At 38.3% G+C, this 17435-nt stretch overlaps 1 protein-coding gene across 2 annotated transcripts in view; it reads right to left on the reverse strand.

The window, feature by feature from the left end:
• Nucleotides 1-17435, reverse strand: part of ZFPM2 (zinc finger protein, FOG family member 2) — a 317757-nt gene that overhangs the window by 152681 nt on the left and 147641 nt on the right. For both annotated transcript variants that reach the window (XM_068932841.1, XM_068932840.1), the window contains exon 4: nt 5380-5498. In XM_068932841.1, coding sequence (XP_068788942.1) covers nt 5380-5498 — 119 coding nt within the window. The remainder of the gene's footprint in view (nt 1-5379; nt 5499-17435) is intronic.

The raw sequence follows: 17435 nt of genomic DNA on the forward strand, positions 1-17435 counted from the left end.
AAAAGCCTGACAGTATCAACACTATCAACAGTAAAAATGAAAAAGATGATATCTTCTGTAGGTACTCAAAAGCATTAAACTGTTGTTACAATAAAGATTAGAATCAAGGCTCATTATTCAAAAAATATTTTTCGTCATTAAATATAAAAATGACTATGTTAATAAGAGCCAAATTTCCCATTTGCAGGTAAATGCCTAAGGATGGAAATACCTTACACGTTCCAGTATTTACCTTAAACTCATAACAGAAATGGCTACTGCAACAACAAACCACAGAGCGGTTTGCAGGCTGTCTCAGTGGCTGTAAAGCAGCTAGTGGCTAGCAAACTCTCATACTGCAGCTGTAAAGATTAAAAGTTGCTGGGTAGTACAGATACGATTTTTTTGACCTGAAGTGACCAGCCGCAGATTAGCATGTGAATAACTTAACTGCATTTTGAACCCTGGCTCCTCGGACAGTCCCAGCACTCCCCCATCAAACTGCTTCATGAGGATATCTTCTCGAAGTGTAGCTTTGGCGCTCAACCTTCCAGATCCCATTAAAGGGTCTCTGCTGTATCCCATTGCTCGCCTGGTCCAACACTGCACACTTTACTCCCACGGATTCCCTTCATAGCCATTTTGAATCCTCTTTTCCTTATCAGGCCGATACAGGCCTGCACCACGCTCTCCTCCTTACGACAAGGCTATAACAATGGGGGGGGGGGGCGGATCCAAGAGCTCATTGTTTCGCTTCACAAAGCCCTGCCATGGGGCACAGATTAACGCCAAAAAATAGATGGCTGCAGCAAAAGGAGAACATTTTTTCAGAATGCCTCCACCTGATTAACGAAGTAATGGCATGAGCCACTGTTTGACGTTCATCACGGGCTGTGCATGCTTTGCCACTTCTCCTCTATGAGCTCAGACTGCTGTTGGGAACTGTTCGAAATACTCTTTTCTTTGAAGGCTCTCATTCCCTCAAAGGTATAAAAGAATATAAGAGAACAATGGCACAGCCGCATCTGAAGAGGGAAAATATTTGTATCTGGGAAAAAGTAAACAAACAGCCTTTCCTTAAATAACCTGTCAGTGACTTGAATTTAGAATTACTTAGGTAGTTGCTCTTAGTTGTGCTGTACTTAGGTGCAGCATCTACTTTGTCATTGTTTTCCAGGATCAGCCTAGAAAAGTCTTCCATTTATCTCATCTTCCAGTTCACATTATACCTGATATTTGTGCAAATTCACTTTCCCGTTAAAGACAGGATTCACTACCCATCAGTTTCATGCTTAGAAATATATTGCTGTCTACTTGTAGGCACCTGGGAACTACTGCATCTTCGGAATGACGCAAAGTGCACAGTTGGAGCTCTCCTGGCAAAAATAGTGATTAAATCACGCTGCTTTCCCTTTAGAACAGAGTTCTCACCAATTGTAGATAGAAGGCAGCATTGTACAAAGCTCTTAATGTGTCTTGTTTGTCAAAACAGAAAGATAAAATTAAATTTCAAACAAAATCTGGAAATACATAGCTGATGTCTTTTTATTTTAAAACAAGAGAACAACCCTTTATTTTACTGCACTTTCTAGGCTTGAAAAGATTATGCCTTTTTCATCTTTCTGAGAAATCTCTTCCATTGTATTTGTCTTACCCTCCTGCAGAATTAATACAGATTTTTTGTCAAATGTAGGTATGACAGAAAGTTTGTTGACTCAATCGGAAAGAGCGGGCAATAACATTCCTGCTTTTAACCACGGGCATCTGAGTACCATCATGGTTACACTTTAAAATACTGACATATCATTTTCTTGTGACTATCAATTGTCATGCTTGCAGCAGAAATGAACTGGAAGGAACTAGAAAGCAATAACCTGTATGCCCAGTTGTGCACACAGATACAAGCACCATGCAGGCAGCTGAGAGCAGAAGAATTTTGTCCATTTGCCAAAATTATGAGGACCAGAATATTAAAAGTATCTAAATATTAGACCTATTCATCCAAATATAACAAATAAATATGTAAATATTTGGATAGCAATTTAAGAATAGCAGTTAAATCGGTGTTAAATGCCTAAACAACTTAAAAGATCTGCGATTCACTCTGTTCTTGAAAGGCAACATTCTTAGCTTCATGGAGACTTTTCATTAACAGTAATAGTAATGCAATATGGCAAATTATTTCATAAAGGGTTTTGATCCCTCTGGAATTCATGAGCACTGGCCAACTACAAGATGAGAAAAATTAAGAACTTTATTAGTCATTGAGCTGTCTTTAATTCAGCCATTCGAGTTTTAAGTCTTCTAAAGTCCTGATACGGACATTGCTCCACCAGTCTCCTGACAGTGCTGAGGCACTCCTGATGAAGTCAGTAACAGCTAATCCTATCACAATTGCAAAAAGTACTTAAATTAGTGGTTCAAGGTACCTAGCCTTCCACTGTTCTGAGATGTATATTGTTAATGTACTTCAAGACAGAAATTTGAAAGATCTAACAAGTATTTGACATCTGGCATGGTGACTCAATTAATTATTGTGCTGAATTAATTAGCTTGCTGTATCTCCTCAGCTAACAGTAGTGAGTCTGTATTCAGCACCATAGCACTGCTTGAAATATGAAGTGCTTCAGCAGGATACTACATGTACAGATTTTGTTCAGTGCTGAGCAAAAGGCTAGCAGGTAGGCTATAACTGTGCTGGTTAGGTAAGTGAATCCTGTGAGGAAGAGTAATTGTCACACTGCTACTGCTAAACAACAGTAAAGACAGGTAAGACAGTTGTAGTCAGCCACAAACATACTTTACAACAAAGAGATCAGGTGCAGAAACTGTGATATTCACTCACCTGAAGTTCACCAAATTTTTCTTTGCTCTCAAAACCAAAAATTAAATATTTTTTCCAAAGATTATTTGATGTTTATAACAGCACAATATTTGAAGTTCTCATTCAGAAATGTACTAAACCTGCTGTCAGCTGCTGTTGTGAAACTGTGATTGAATCCTAGGGAGGTAAAACTTAACCCAAATGAGCTTTCAAAAATAGATATAAATAACTTAAGCAAACAAACACAACTCCCCTTATAAACAACAGAGAGCATGTATGCTAGTGAGAAAAGTAATCAAATGTGTCAAGCAAACAGAAAGATCATAAATAAAACAGAATAATTTCAAGAAAAAAATACAAAAGAAAAATACACAGAAGCTGGCACTGGGTTTGTGTTGCTTAAACAGTAAATTAAAAATTTATTCAAAGCTTTACATTTCCTTACAAAACATTTAAAAGTAGCAAGTGAATGATTATGGGAAGCATCTCTGATATTCAAAAGAGAAACAATACTTGGAACCGTAGACTCACTCAGGCTGGAAGGGACCTCTGGGGGTCATCCAGTCCAAACTCCCGCTCAAATCAGGGCCAACTTCAAAGTTAGATCCAACTTTGAAGTCAGATTAGATTGCTTACAATCATATTCAGTTGAGTTTTGAATATCTCAAAGGATAGAAATATTTAGGGAGCAAGAGAATATTGACAAGGATGACAATTCTGTTTACAGGAAACTTTTCAGATTTCAAAATGTATTTATACACTTTGCCTACATGAGGCAATGGTGTCTGATAATGATAACTTTCGTGTTACGGGTCAGTCTTTGTCCATCTCCCATACTCAAACATTTGCTTTATGTCTTATATACCTGAAGGAGTGGTAGAAGTGGACAGGGCAACAGGGGCAGCACGTTGTGAGCACTATGTGGACAATGACTAAGGTTTCTATTGCATAAGGATTGACAAGAGTAGTAGTGGTGGAGCCTTAGAAAATTGTTTCAATTACAGCTAGTTGTAGCAAACAACGTTTTATGAAAAACAGTATATGAGCGTTGATAGACTAAAAATAAAATAGATGATGAACAAGAAATGAAATAAAATAGATGGAGAAGAGCAAACGGAAACAGATTTTCAAATTACCCATTTCCCTTTTTAACAATAGGAGGTTTTGAGCATCCAGCACATTTGAAAATACATCCTTTATTCACGTAACTGAATGGGAAATCTGACCTGGATTGGGAATGCTGAACTCTTGCAAACTTAGACAAAGCTTCCATGACGCTTTCTGTAATAACTCGTTAGCACCTTTTGATAATAAAATACACTAAAAAGTCTATGACATATCAAGATTTTAAATGGCTACTATGTACACGCAAAAATATAGTGCCTCATTACAATTTCAATAGGCATATTTACAGAAAGTAATACGCATGCTCTCCAGGAAGCTTTTAAAAACAGAACTCCGATTTACAGCCATAGGTTCTCCAGGGCGGAGGTAAAGAACTCCAGTTGCTCCACTCCCCCACCCCATCCACAGCACCCCCTCCACATCACCCTGCCTCACTTGCCCCTCTGACATATTTCAGCTGATCAGCGTTCCCCATTCATGAGCACTAGCATCACTTCTGTTCTGGTCCTCCCATGTGAGACGGAGCAGTACCCCCAGCCCTGGGAAGTTCAGCTCCTCACTTCATATCCGAGTCGTATCTACCCTAAATGTATGTAACAGATTTCAGCAAAATAGTTCCACAGTTCTTTATGTTAATGAGTTCATGCAAAATCTGTAATATCCAATTGAGAATAATACTTCTTTAGCAGTATCCTACAAGGGCAACGCATATTCTCATACCATCTAAAATACTTTTGTCTACGTATATAATTCTTTCTTCATTAAAGGGTCACTTTTCCAGATATTCTCAGAAAATTAATCTGAACTAAATATAAACGATATTGAAGCACAGACTTAAAATCAGTACAAACAAAAATGAAATGAAGACCTAGGAATGATATGATTTTCAGCACACTGAACTGAGATCAGCATTACTTATAAGTAGGATGGCCCAAATACTTTCTGCCTAATAACAAATATATTATACAACAAGTGCCTTTTAATATCTTTCAAAGTAATTTTAAACTGCTGAAAGATCTTGCTATGTTCAGTTGTCTTAATATTAAGGTAAATTTAATGGACTTTAGTATAAATTAATGCACCTGTTTATTTTCTACATCACACATTAATGTAAATTAAACACTCAGCTATTAATGCTATGAAACTTTTAAAACTACACTCAAAAACAGGCATTTTATTAAAAATAAAAAGCACTGGTTTGGTTTAGTAAACAAAGAAGTGATATCTTCCTTCTTCTAAAAAATAATAAGTTTAATATTATGTGCTCCAAATAACTTTAGGTGGATGGCTGCCACATACAGATGATCTAATTGGAAAAGATCCAAAAACCACTGTCCGGGAGAGCTAACAATGCCTGTTTTTAAATGCTCTGTTTGAGTAACAACACAGGCTGTTCCCTAAGGAATGACGCACAACATAACGAAGTAAAGCGTCTCTGAGCATCTACATACCAAGGTGTTATTATTCAGATCCATCTTCCCAGCAAAAGGCCCCCATGTTGTTCCAACCGGAAGCTGCTGCCGGCTCTGAATCTTGCGCTCCCCGTCTTTCTGGAACATCTCCAACTCTCCTGCAAACAAAGAAAACAAGCACTGTTTAGAGTACTTTCACTTGTGCCTTGACAACAACCACCTCTGCCTTTGTGTTTGCCTTATATGCACAGTGTTCTGAGGACCCGTTTAATGAGAATTAATTATGCTTGTCTGAAAAACAACTGATCTTGTCATCCCGCAGAAGAAAAACAAACGTTTTTCCTTAGAATTATATTCAAATTTGGTTTAGAAAGTCCCATTCCTTTCTTGCATCTTTTCACACACATTATAGTTTGAAGGCATTTTTTATTCAGTAAATCCTTGAGAATGAGTGAGAATAGTGGTTCTTAAAAGTTCTTAAGAAATATTGAGGAGGGGGAAGAAGATAGCTGAAAAGAGAAACTGCAATAATACGCACACCTGGTCCATTAACCTCCTTGATGCATTTTTGCTGTCACAAAGACCACATTCTGAAGCATGCAGCTACTAAAAATTTTAGAGACATACTTTTTTTTTTGCAGTTATAGCAATATAAATCTAGAAGTGACCACACTGATTTTGGAGGAGCTACTAGAAACATTTACTAGAATTTAAAAACAATTTTTTGAATTAAATGAACTTTTACAGCATTAATAGTTTAGAATTAGACCCGAAACAATTTAATTCATTATATTAAGGTTTTAACACTAAACGTTTAAAAACAATGGGTGTATAGAGAATGATCATTTCTTTTTTCCACTCTGAAGTGGCTTTGTATGTGCTAATTTTTCTTTTCTTTTTAAAGTGAACTTTATTTTTGAAAGTAACAACATCAAAATTAACATTTATAATTGGAAGTCTTAGCTTAGGCTCACTACTAAATTTTCTTTTTTTTTCCCAGCGAAAATAAATAGAAAGATAAACAAGCAATTGTTCATTGCCTTGGAAGGAAAAACAAAATTCTGTCACCATCTTTCTCCCCAATACTTTTATTTTACTGTATTGCAGGATTAAAAAAATACTGACAACTCTTCTTTGCAAAGCAGCCTCTTCAATAGTCTATTCTTTTAAGAATAAATTTTTCAGTTACAAATGTAGCAACAGCTACGTTCCTACACAAAATTTCTAACACTTTTTCTAATGCAATTCAAATAAATGCTGTCTTCAAATTTTAAGGGACGGTAAGATAGGGGACTGAGCTATGCTTCTCTTGTTAGACACTGAACAAAATTTTTATATGCTGTCGTTCTTCCAAGCTTTAGCCTTCCTGAAGGTAGGCATTCATGCTGAAAACCTGATTTTGTTGCAGCGTATAACAGAACTCCTGCCCATTTCACTGCAGCCATGCTTTCACCCTACCTGTTTTCCATACATCGTCTTCTTCCCTTTTGATACCAACCAATCAGATGCAACACTAATTCCTGCCTTTTACCTCTGTGCGTCCCTCCTCAACAACTCTACCCCAAATCAGGACTGTGCTTCTGCACAAACACCGTGAAGTCCAACTATGCAATAAGTAAACTCGTCCCAGATTTAGAACTGGCAATTGTCGAGAAATCGACCTTGGGCTGGAGGAAGTGAGTAACTCCTGCTGGCTCACAAGCAGTCTCCACATACTTCCCAAAACTAACCATTCCCATGAATGCCTGGATTTGTGCTACAGCCAGACTGTGAAGGTTTTCCTTGTCCTTAGGAGTTAATCTTGACCATTTTCCAAAGAGAAGACTTGGCTCCAGCTTCCATTTGCAAGCAAATAAATAAATCTGAATTTCACCTCTGAGCGCTGCGGATTACAAAACTATTTAAAATGGCGCATCAGATCCTTTTTGCAAACTGGGACGTGAAATGTTCTATGAAATAGAGCTGTATCTGTTCACAAAAGCTTGTATATGTTTGTGGGTGAATTCTCATCGTGATGGTGCTATGATATTTTAAAGGACACTATATAAGCAGGAAAGGCTACAGATTAATTATATATAATTTACACATGGGATATGTATGTGTGCATAAATATATAGATGTGAAACATACAACTTTTTCCCCCTCACAAGCATGTTGTCACAAATTGAATTAACTTAAAAAAAACCTCTTTATATGTTAATTGTAGACGATCGGACTCTTCCCTGTATTGCAAGGCAACATGTTGCTCACTTACATGTACTGCAGCATTTCTTCTCTACATAAAGATGAAAACTGCAGCATTTACTTGCTTTTACACACTAAAAAACAGCCATGTCTATGGACATGTCACATTTAACTGATACCAGAGGAATCATGAGAATCTTTGAAAACCCTTTTAAAAAATAATTCAGCCTCCCTTTCTGCCACTGACATTTTTCATTTGAAAAGGGTTCAGACTCAGTCAAACAGTGACTCCTTATCTGTACCTGTGGATTTACAAGCAGGCCTGTCTTTTAATGGATTAAGAACGACAAACTTAGGGCAGATCATCCAGTGATATCCAAAAACCTACCTAAGTTTTAAGGTATACATCAACATATTTTATATTTTAAATAAGATTCACAATATTAACCCTATCTTTAAAAGTAGTTTAGGCTTGAGGCACACATAAAAACAAGCAATCATTTTCCAAAACTGCATTTTTTGCCTTTAACTGATAATTGAATAAGTTAATGTGGATTCACCCTCTCTTTTACTCTTTCTTCTTATAGTCGCAAATTGTAGTTTGAGCAATCTATTTACATAGGTATTAATATTTGAAATGTACTCCAGGTAGAGTAACGTTATACTGAATTGTACTGAAACGGTTGTATTTTGCCCTCCACTAAGAATGTCATAACAGAGAGCAGTAGATTATAAAGAGGGTTACAAAACACTTTGCATCATAAACTTTTTTTCCTGTGATCATAATTTTCCAAAAAAGAGAAATCTCTCTATGATCTCTAAAATGGCTGCTGGCAAAGACCATAAAGTTATGGGTGTACGCAAGTGTTAGAGTTGAGAAAGACAATCTGCCCATGTGTTTTGGCAAACAAACACATTTTAGCTATGCTTGTACAAGGTGCAGCACATTACAATTTGATCCTTGACAAAAGTTATTTTTCTCACTGCAAATCTCTGTTTGTTTGGGGGGGGGGGGGGAAATTAACACTACGAGAGCTGTAGTTTAAAAAAAAAAACCAAAAAATAAAAACTACAAAGCAAGGTCTATGAGATTTTTTTTTTTTTTTAACCACAGCTTGAGTCTTTATCCCTTTTGTGAAATCACTGTATACGTTCCTTTGTCTGCCCTAAGCAGAAGAAAGCCAGGGGCTGGTACGAGGGTTTGTAGAAGAAAGATTACAAATGTCACTATTAAAAATCCTCTCATGAATTCCCCTGACCACTGAGTAGGAGTCTTCAACTTTACTACACTCATTTACAACATTTTGCTCCTCCGAAATTTTATGTTTGGCAAATGGTATGGAAACAATGGCAACCGACGGACCCAGTGGAAAGAACGGGGCTCTCCTGTATGCCGGGTCTGGCTTCCCACGCAGAGGGGCCACACCTGCGCCCCTGAGCAACTTGTGACCTCAGGGGAGTTTGCTTTAAGAAGAGATCCTCACGCAGTGACTCTTAATTACAAATATTTGAAAAAGCAGTCAGTAAGGCGAGAAGGGGTACCCCTTCAGTCTCAGAAGTAGTTCAGATGCGAGTCGGAAGTGCTCTCTATAGCTACTGCCCTCTGCACCTCTGCTCAGCACCTTCTTTGCAGACTACATCAGGAAAAGGAAGAGTGGCTGCGATTTTACTGCCATATCACCACCGTATCCCACAGTAAAAGGTGACTGTCATAGATGTCTGTCCATGGAGATTCCAGAGATTGGAGAGAAAAGAAGCAATACAAAAGATGAAAGACTGCTACAGCTTCCTTGCTCAGCGCTCCAGCCCAAAAGCAAGCAGAAAATTCTGCGCTGAACAGAGTTAGTAGTTTCTAGCAATCAGCATTTGCAACATACCACCTCAATATTGAACAGCAGATCTTCCACTTAATAGCACATTATAATACATGGAATTCACAGACCCACCTGGAACGATTGCTATGGCAAAGCCAGAGAGGCAGTTATATTCTGCTCCTTTCATCCTAGATCCCTCATCTGGCCTATTGAGAAGTATACCAAGAAGCAAAACAGAAGTACCACTAGGAAATACACATACAGAGAAGTGATGCCCTGACTTTAAGGTTTGCAAAGTTAGATAAAAAAAACTGAATTAACAGACATTCCATTTAGTTATATTTACTTGACTTTTCCTTGCTACCGAGTAAGTATTTTTTTTTCAGCTTGTTCTTCAGGAACACACTTATTTCCAGCTTGCTGAGTAAGTTTATACAAAATATTTGAGACACACAGTATGGGCTAATCAATTTTGGTAAAAGATAATGCTGTTAGTGCTGTGGGCTGTTTCTCTTATCTTGTTGATGTAGCATACTTTTAAAGTCTGTGATTACTCAAAGACTTATGATAGCTGCACTGTAAAAGAAGCCCCAAGTCATGACTCACTAGTACAGCTACAAAACATCCCATGGCTTTTAAGATATTAGGCCACCTTGGCGGATACAAAACCAGAATGAAAGGATTCAATCTAGGATTTTTTTTTCTTTATATATACATATTGTTTTAGGGATGCCACATAGGGCTCACATAAAACAGGAGGTAGAGGAGTCACTTTAACTTTTTCTTCTTTTAAAGAAAAACTATGTTCATTTGAAAAAAAAAACAGAAAACATGCAGCATACTGCAGAACCCAACAACAGCTTTTGGCTCATAACAGAATTTGACCATAGTTCAAATACCAGAAGAATCCAACTGTAAATAGTATTTCTGAACACAATAATTCTGGCTTTCATCCATCTGTCCATATTCTGGAATAAGAAACAAGGAAGTAAATATCTGAAGGTGAACGATGAGCAGAGTTTTGCAGGAGAAAAAGTGAATTACTTTGTTCAGAAATAAGTTTATCCAGATTTATAAATGTTTAACATTTATGAGCAAATCATTGACAGCTTTAGCAGTAGCTTTTTATCAGGAACAGCTTTCTAAGTGGAGTTGGTTAAGAAAAAGAATGAGTAAGCCCTTCCTCTGCTATAACTGGAGATTAGTTAGTTGACATGATACAACTCTACCAATTTCCACTAGCTAATGGCTCCTCTTTGCATATTTTCTACGCATAGCAACTTAGGTCTTTTAACAAATATTTTTTATGGCAGAGAAATGGTATATGTGGTGGTTTCAAAGAAGGACTGCTGAAGTCAGACCGAGTGCGTGAAAAGCACTTTCAGAAGTTCTTACCCAGATGCCAGGATCTGCTTCCCTTGCTGTATGCACAGGAAGAATCAGAGATTACTATTTGATTAGTGATTACCTCCATTATAGCTAACCAATGCATGCACTTTGTGACCAAAAGTTCAATGCAGAGAACTATCCCATTTACAGTTTTGTGATTCTTAACAAGGTAGTTCCCACATAAAATGGTCATACACTTGCTTGGCAGACATAAACTGCATTATTGAGACACCTCGTCTAAATTCTTCCCCCTCAATTTTCAAGTCTCTGAGACATAACACACACTAAACTACAGTTTTGAACATAAACTTGAAATACGACATTCTCTATTCAAGTACTCCAGTCAAACCCTGATAAATCAGGCTGGCCATGCAGTGATCTTATCCTTTCTGACTCTTTAATAAATCGAACCTTGCAAGTTCACGCTGTTGGAAGTTGTCACTAAATGAAATTGTGACCTTATCCGATGCGTGAACTTATCCTGCTGACAACTACATTTATTGTGAGGATAAGAATGAAAAAAAAAAAAAAAGACTTTCGATAATTGTGATCTTAGCCATATGTAACTCTAACAGATGGCATCTTTTTGCTGTTCCAGTAATGATTTGCCTATGATGAGCCTCTACTCAAAAAAAAAAAAAAATCTTCACAGGTAAGTGGCAGGGGCACCGTCAGGCAGTATTAAAAGTGAGTGCACAGAGAGGTGCTGGCTGACAGCAGTGAATCAGAAGCTATTAGCCTAACACAAAGAGCTTTGAATTAGCTTGTAATTGCACTGGAAAAGATAACATAATGGCGGTGGCAAAACAGAAACATTCCCTTTCCAGAGAGTTCACTCAATAGCTGAAAACTCTGAAACAAGTAAGTGAGTTTGATGCAGTAACCCAAAACGTGCTAAGCTATGGCGCTTCTTGAGGAGTGAACGCATACTGCTCCCAGCACTGACTGCAAAGCTGCAGCTACTACGGTGGAAGAACGGTGGTTAACGGGGTAACTCATATAGCTGTGCTATAAAAATGGCCAACTAGCTAACATTATTGTGTTTCTTTGTCAAGGATTTAACACTCTGTGTCACCTAATGCAGCCTGTGAATGAATGTGAGCTCACACCTCTCCAAGGCGGAGAGCGCTGTACGCACCCTGCAGTGCACTGCCTCTGGAATGAAAAGACTTGGCAGGAGTCGGGGTAAAATCTGTTTTGCAGCACTGCAAGTCTGCTCTGGGATACAAATGCCTACTATAACTGTCTTACTGGAAAAACACATACCTATGAGGCACGTTCACACTGGGGGTTCATGCAGTAATAGGCTAATTTACAATTAATCTTCAAAAGAAAATTTAAAAATGAAAAATTGTATTTACCATCTTTTGATACAAACGGGTAGTGTAAGTTGCTCAGAAGCAAAGGCAAAATTGAATTTTGCTGCCCCAACAAGGAGAAAATAGGACCAGGCCACTCATAAGATGAGAAGGACGGTAGGAGGAGCAGACTGACGTCTCTCCCTGGAGAGAGAGGTGTTACTCTGCTGCCACTGCGGGGAAACGGTGGAGGGGGGACAGAGCAGCCTTCTTCCTTTATCTGAAGTAGCTGCCACCCCACAACCATCCTTCCTCGTCCCATCCCTCCTAAGCAGTAAGGTCAACCTGCTCATGAGTAAAGCAGACACAAGGACAACTCACAGCTATTTATTGCTCTGAGCAACTGCTCTCCTTTGCCCAGGCCTGGCTCGCAAACACAAAGCTGGAGAAGTTGCCACATGCTGCTTCATTCCCAGCTGAGCTCGCTAGCTTTTCTCCACCTTGCTGACGCTCCTACAGTGCAGCCGTGCACTACAGGTAAGAAAGACAAATAAAAAGGCTTCTCCCTTTTCTGTAACAAAAATCTTGCTGCTCCCTACCTTTCTTTAGTGGCCCCAAAGTCAGAAGCAGAGTTTCTCTTTTCTACCTGCTACTGGTTCTGCAAATGGCAGAGTACAGCTGCTAGCTTTACCTTCAACAGTGCTGTCCTACAACAGGCAGTAAAGGGAGGGAAAGCAAAGTCCTTCCCTCAAAGTGAGGGAAAGATTGCATGAAGATTTTCAGAAAAAAAGCACCACAGGCCGGGGGAAAGGTAATCGAGTGAGAGTCTGAAGAAAGAGACATTTGAAAATCTGAGTTGGGTCTGACTATGGTACAAAGACACATCCTGAAGAAATGGGAATGGAAGATGATCAGGAAACAGAGGGAGAAAGAAAGCTTGCAGGAGCAAAAGAACACACGTATGCTCCCAAACCTGAAACAGCAGGACTGGAGCGCATGAATTCACATTTAAAAACAGGATAAAAACACCGTTATCTTTTTTAGCAAGGGCTTGTGTGTTGTGGTAAGTGCTTAACTTAAGCCAAACCACCAAAAAACGCGTACTTATTGTAATATTTCCTTGAGTAGCTGAACCCTCGCTAAACTGAACACTGAAAGTATGTCTACACTGCACTCAGTGATGAGTTTCCACTTCACATCTGGTCTATAGTATTCTCTACTTCCAAGTAGCCAGATCATCATGTAGCTCAGTGCAGGCTATAACTTTCCTGAAAAAAAGGTTCATAACCTGCCATTTTATTTACATTAAGCTCCAGCTAACACTATTGCACTGACATAGTGTAGTACGTCTAAACTCAAGCTTGTTTAATGTGACCTTAGATACACGTGCAACAGCTGATCCAGATTCCTGACTGCAGTGCAGACATAACTTCAATGATGTGAAGGTGTATTATGTCTCACAACACAGGCACAGTTTCTAAAGATTATAGTTTCAAAAGTGTACGCAACTGACACTTCGAAAATTCAAAGCTGTATTCTATTTCTAAAGTTCCCTTATCTTCATTTGCTTATATAAAATGAATATAAAGGAAATAATTTTACATTTCAATAGTGCCTCACATTCCTGTAATTTCAAAACTAATTTTTGATTGCTCTCCCATCCTTCTGTTCATTGTACATTATTTGATTCCCTAGACCATCAGGCGTTCCAGCCATCTAAACACAGTGGAAGAGGCAAAATTAAATAACAGAAATCCACCAAACCCCAAGAATCTATAGAACTTGATAGAAAAATAAGAGCATAGACCTACAGTGGTGAAAACATCTGTATCAATTTAAAACGACAATGCAACCTCTACATTTTTTTTTTGGTTTTTCGGATTAAATTAAAAATGTTAAGTAGCAAATAAACTGAATAACCACTAAAGATGACGTGGAGAACCACATAATAATTGTCCATCAGGTATGCCATCAAAATCATTCTTAAAGCTTAAGCTCAACTACTACAAAAAGTATTTTCTCCTGGAATTCAGCAAGCAAGTAGCACATGATGAACACTGCTACTAGAGTTTCCATAGCTTTTGTGTAAAACAGCCTCCTATACAGATGCATAGACTTCATTATTCGGGTAACTTAGTTGAACTTAAAGGAACCTATTCAAAGGAAAAAAATGAAAGACTTACTAAGTAAGTAAAAGATATTTAGCCTAAGAAATAGCCAAAGATTTTTTCAGTTGTTTCAAAGTCATTATGGTTTACTCCATTTTCTCAGCCAGTTGCATATCAGATGAAAAATAGTCTGTTAATATCAATATCTATTCTATAGACAGAGCCCAAATACGTCTAGCCTGGGAGAAAGCCTATTGCATACACTTCCATTCGCAATGGGTAAAACTCAGAAGAAAATCCCTGAGATTTAACTTCCTAATTTACTTAGTGCTGGTGAACATTTTACTCATTATTTCAAAATATGGGAGGTCCTATAAGATAACATCAGCGAAACTGCGCCTTTACTACATTGCAAGGCTGTGACAACTCACAGCAGAACCGCCAGCCTCTGTAAACCAGCCAGGGAAGGATAAATCTCCACAGCTATTCCCACAGCACAATGTACCTATTTCCCTGACACAGTGCCAAGGAAAAGACAGCATCTCTTGTAGCTGACTTTTGTAGCTGTTGATTACAACAGAAAGAGACGTCGTCATCCCCCTAAATTTGTGGCTGTCTTGAGGTCAAGAAATCAGAAAGAAGACTGCATCCAGGAAAATAGTGGGGCCAGAAGTACAGAAGGCTGCAGCAGAAGGGACCATAGGTAAAGAAGAAAAAATCCTTTTATCTTCCCAATCATCTTAATAACAAGTGAAAAACATATACTGATTTAAGTCTACTATGCATCCAACTTCAATGACTTCAGTGACTTGCATGGTGTGTGAGCCCAACATAATGAGACAACTCAGGCGGCAATCCATTTAAATGATTTCAGCATGCTCAGGTTTCTTCAGCTCTAGACACAAATACGTGAAAGTTAAAACTTAAGTTTTCAGTGAAGGCAAAGACAGGCCATCACAGCGAAGTCCTGATCCGGTGATGAAATTAGAAGTGGTAAGTGTGCCTTTAGTTCTGAGTTTCCTTACTATTAGAGCAATTTACACCTCTGTTTTCAAAGACTAAATCTTATATAAGAAGAAAAAAATGATTATTTTTGGATATTTTGGACTGTTCAAAAGGTATGTTACTAACTATGGGTTTAGGAAAAACTAGAGTAGGAATATTCACAAAAATATGAAAAAAAAACAAAAACAAAAAGCAACCTATGCAGCTGAAGAGCCTTCCCTCCTCCCTGCAGTTTTCTTTGAGAGGAATAATATAAACTCCATTCTTACATGGATATTCCATACTGGCAAAAAAGATTCCCAATTATATTGTAACACTGTGCAGACCCAGTAGGTTGAGTAGGCACTTTATCCCGGCTACATGCAGCTTGTACAGCTTTGCTCCCTCTCTCTCTCCATCACAAATACACATGATACAGAAATGCCAGACTTGGCAAGAGCAGGCTGATGATATTACTGAAGAGGGTTTTCTTGATAAGATCATCATCTGTTTCTGGACTCTTGGGTTTGCTCCTTTCCTCAGCAGAGGAACAGCCGCCCCTGATAGATGTCCCTTTGTGTGCAGATTCTCCGCCGATATATGCAAAGACATTTCATCTCTGAGTCCATTTGGTTTTTCAATCACTTTATATGGCTAAAATACAATAAGATGTATATGGAGCATTGTAGGTAAACCAATAGAAAGTGCAGAGAATTAAAAACAAAGCTTATATAACTAACTCAGACTCAAACCTTTTCTGAGACAGAAGCTATTCTCCAGGGAGAAAATTAAGCACTTCATCATCGCCTACATAAATCTTTCACTAGGACTTCTTGGAATCCTTTTAGAAGAAAGAAGCTACTGTTTTCTTTTGGATTTGGATAATATTATTTGTAAATACAACATTTAAATAAAATGTAATTAATAGGTGTTTTCATGTTTAGACAATACTGTTGAATTTCTTTTCTACCTGGAAAAATTGACAAACATCAAGGCAGCCTATGTTGTTAGTGAATGCAGCAGGCTACTAAAGTTAACTTATTAAGACTGTTATATTAACATTGCAAAATGTATTAAATAAACAAAAACGTGTTGGAAGAAATTCTTTTTAACACTGAAAGCAAGAGCAGTGAGATCATCTGTGAGTATATCTGTGCTGTCTTCTCAGTTTACGGTACTTATGCTTAGAGATAGAAGGATCTCTTTTCATTTCTCATTTGTGTAACAGCAGATGCAGTTATTTGCTTTCTACCAGATATGCATGCTCAGAGCTATGAATTTGCTGCTTGGATGCTGATTTCTAACTCAAGCCAGACTCCCCAAATGTCTTACAAAAGAAGCAGATGCTTTAACATGATTTCCCTATTTCCTTTCAACATTCAAAACAAATTTCTGAAAAAATGAGAGTACCAAAACCAAATAAAAACTTCAACAAAGACTCAAATTTATCAGTGTTTAGAGTGACCATCCAAAAGATCTAGTTGCTGCTGAGATTTGGGAGGAAAGAGGGGGACTGGGACAAAGACCGGGACAAAGAGATTGAATGCCACGTTCTAGTGTATGCATGCATGTATAGTTCCATCTATTATAATTATAATTTATATGAAAAGTACAATTATTATAAATAGAGATAAATGTAGTATAACTATAATGTACAATATAAAGATTCAAATTAATCATTTCTTTTCACTTGCTGGGGATGGCCATGCATAACAGACACATGGCTGTGCACTGCTCCAGCACTCATGAGTTATGTGCTTATCTGCATCTTCTGTGATCAAGTACCAGCAATGACCAACACAGCTTTTTACCACTGTTGCCAGAGGACGAGAGAATGACTGCTGTCCTTGGCCAGGGACCATAGCACCCTCACTTGCTTCTTCAGTGCCTCAGTCTGGACTATCACAGTGAATTTCACATGCAGCTATATCTTAACACAGCCAAGACTTTGAAGTGTAAGGAGTGATGCCCATTTATAAGGCAGACGATGTAACTATGAGTGAAATAAACCCCTGAACAGAGATTGAGCACAAGTCCTACGCACTACTTAAATCCTGCTTTGGGGCTTACATAAGACTTAAGTAGAATATTGGCCCTGAGGCAGCCTTCTGTACTGGAACGATCTTGACCTTCATATGAATAAGCCCCAGTGGCGTCATGTGAGCAAGGTAGCAAAGCATATCCCAAATCATTTTGCCTTACAGCCTTCCCCTTTAGCAGTGCGGACTCTCTAAACACCCTCTCCCTGCTTTGCCAGCTGCAGTGACCGGGGAGCCTGGGGAGCAGCTCTGGCTGGCACAAGTGGCACATCCCAAGGC

Source organism: Struthio camelus, chromosome 2 (genome assembly GCF_040807025.1).
Source record: "Struthio camelus isolate bStrCam1 chromosome 2, bStrCam1.hap1, whole genome shotgun sequence".
NCBI lineage: Eukaryota > Metazoa > Chordata > Aves > Struthioniformes > Struthionidae > Struthio > Struthio camelus.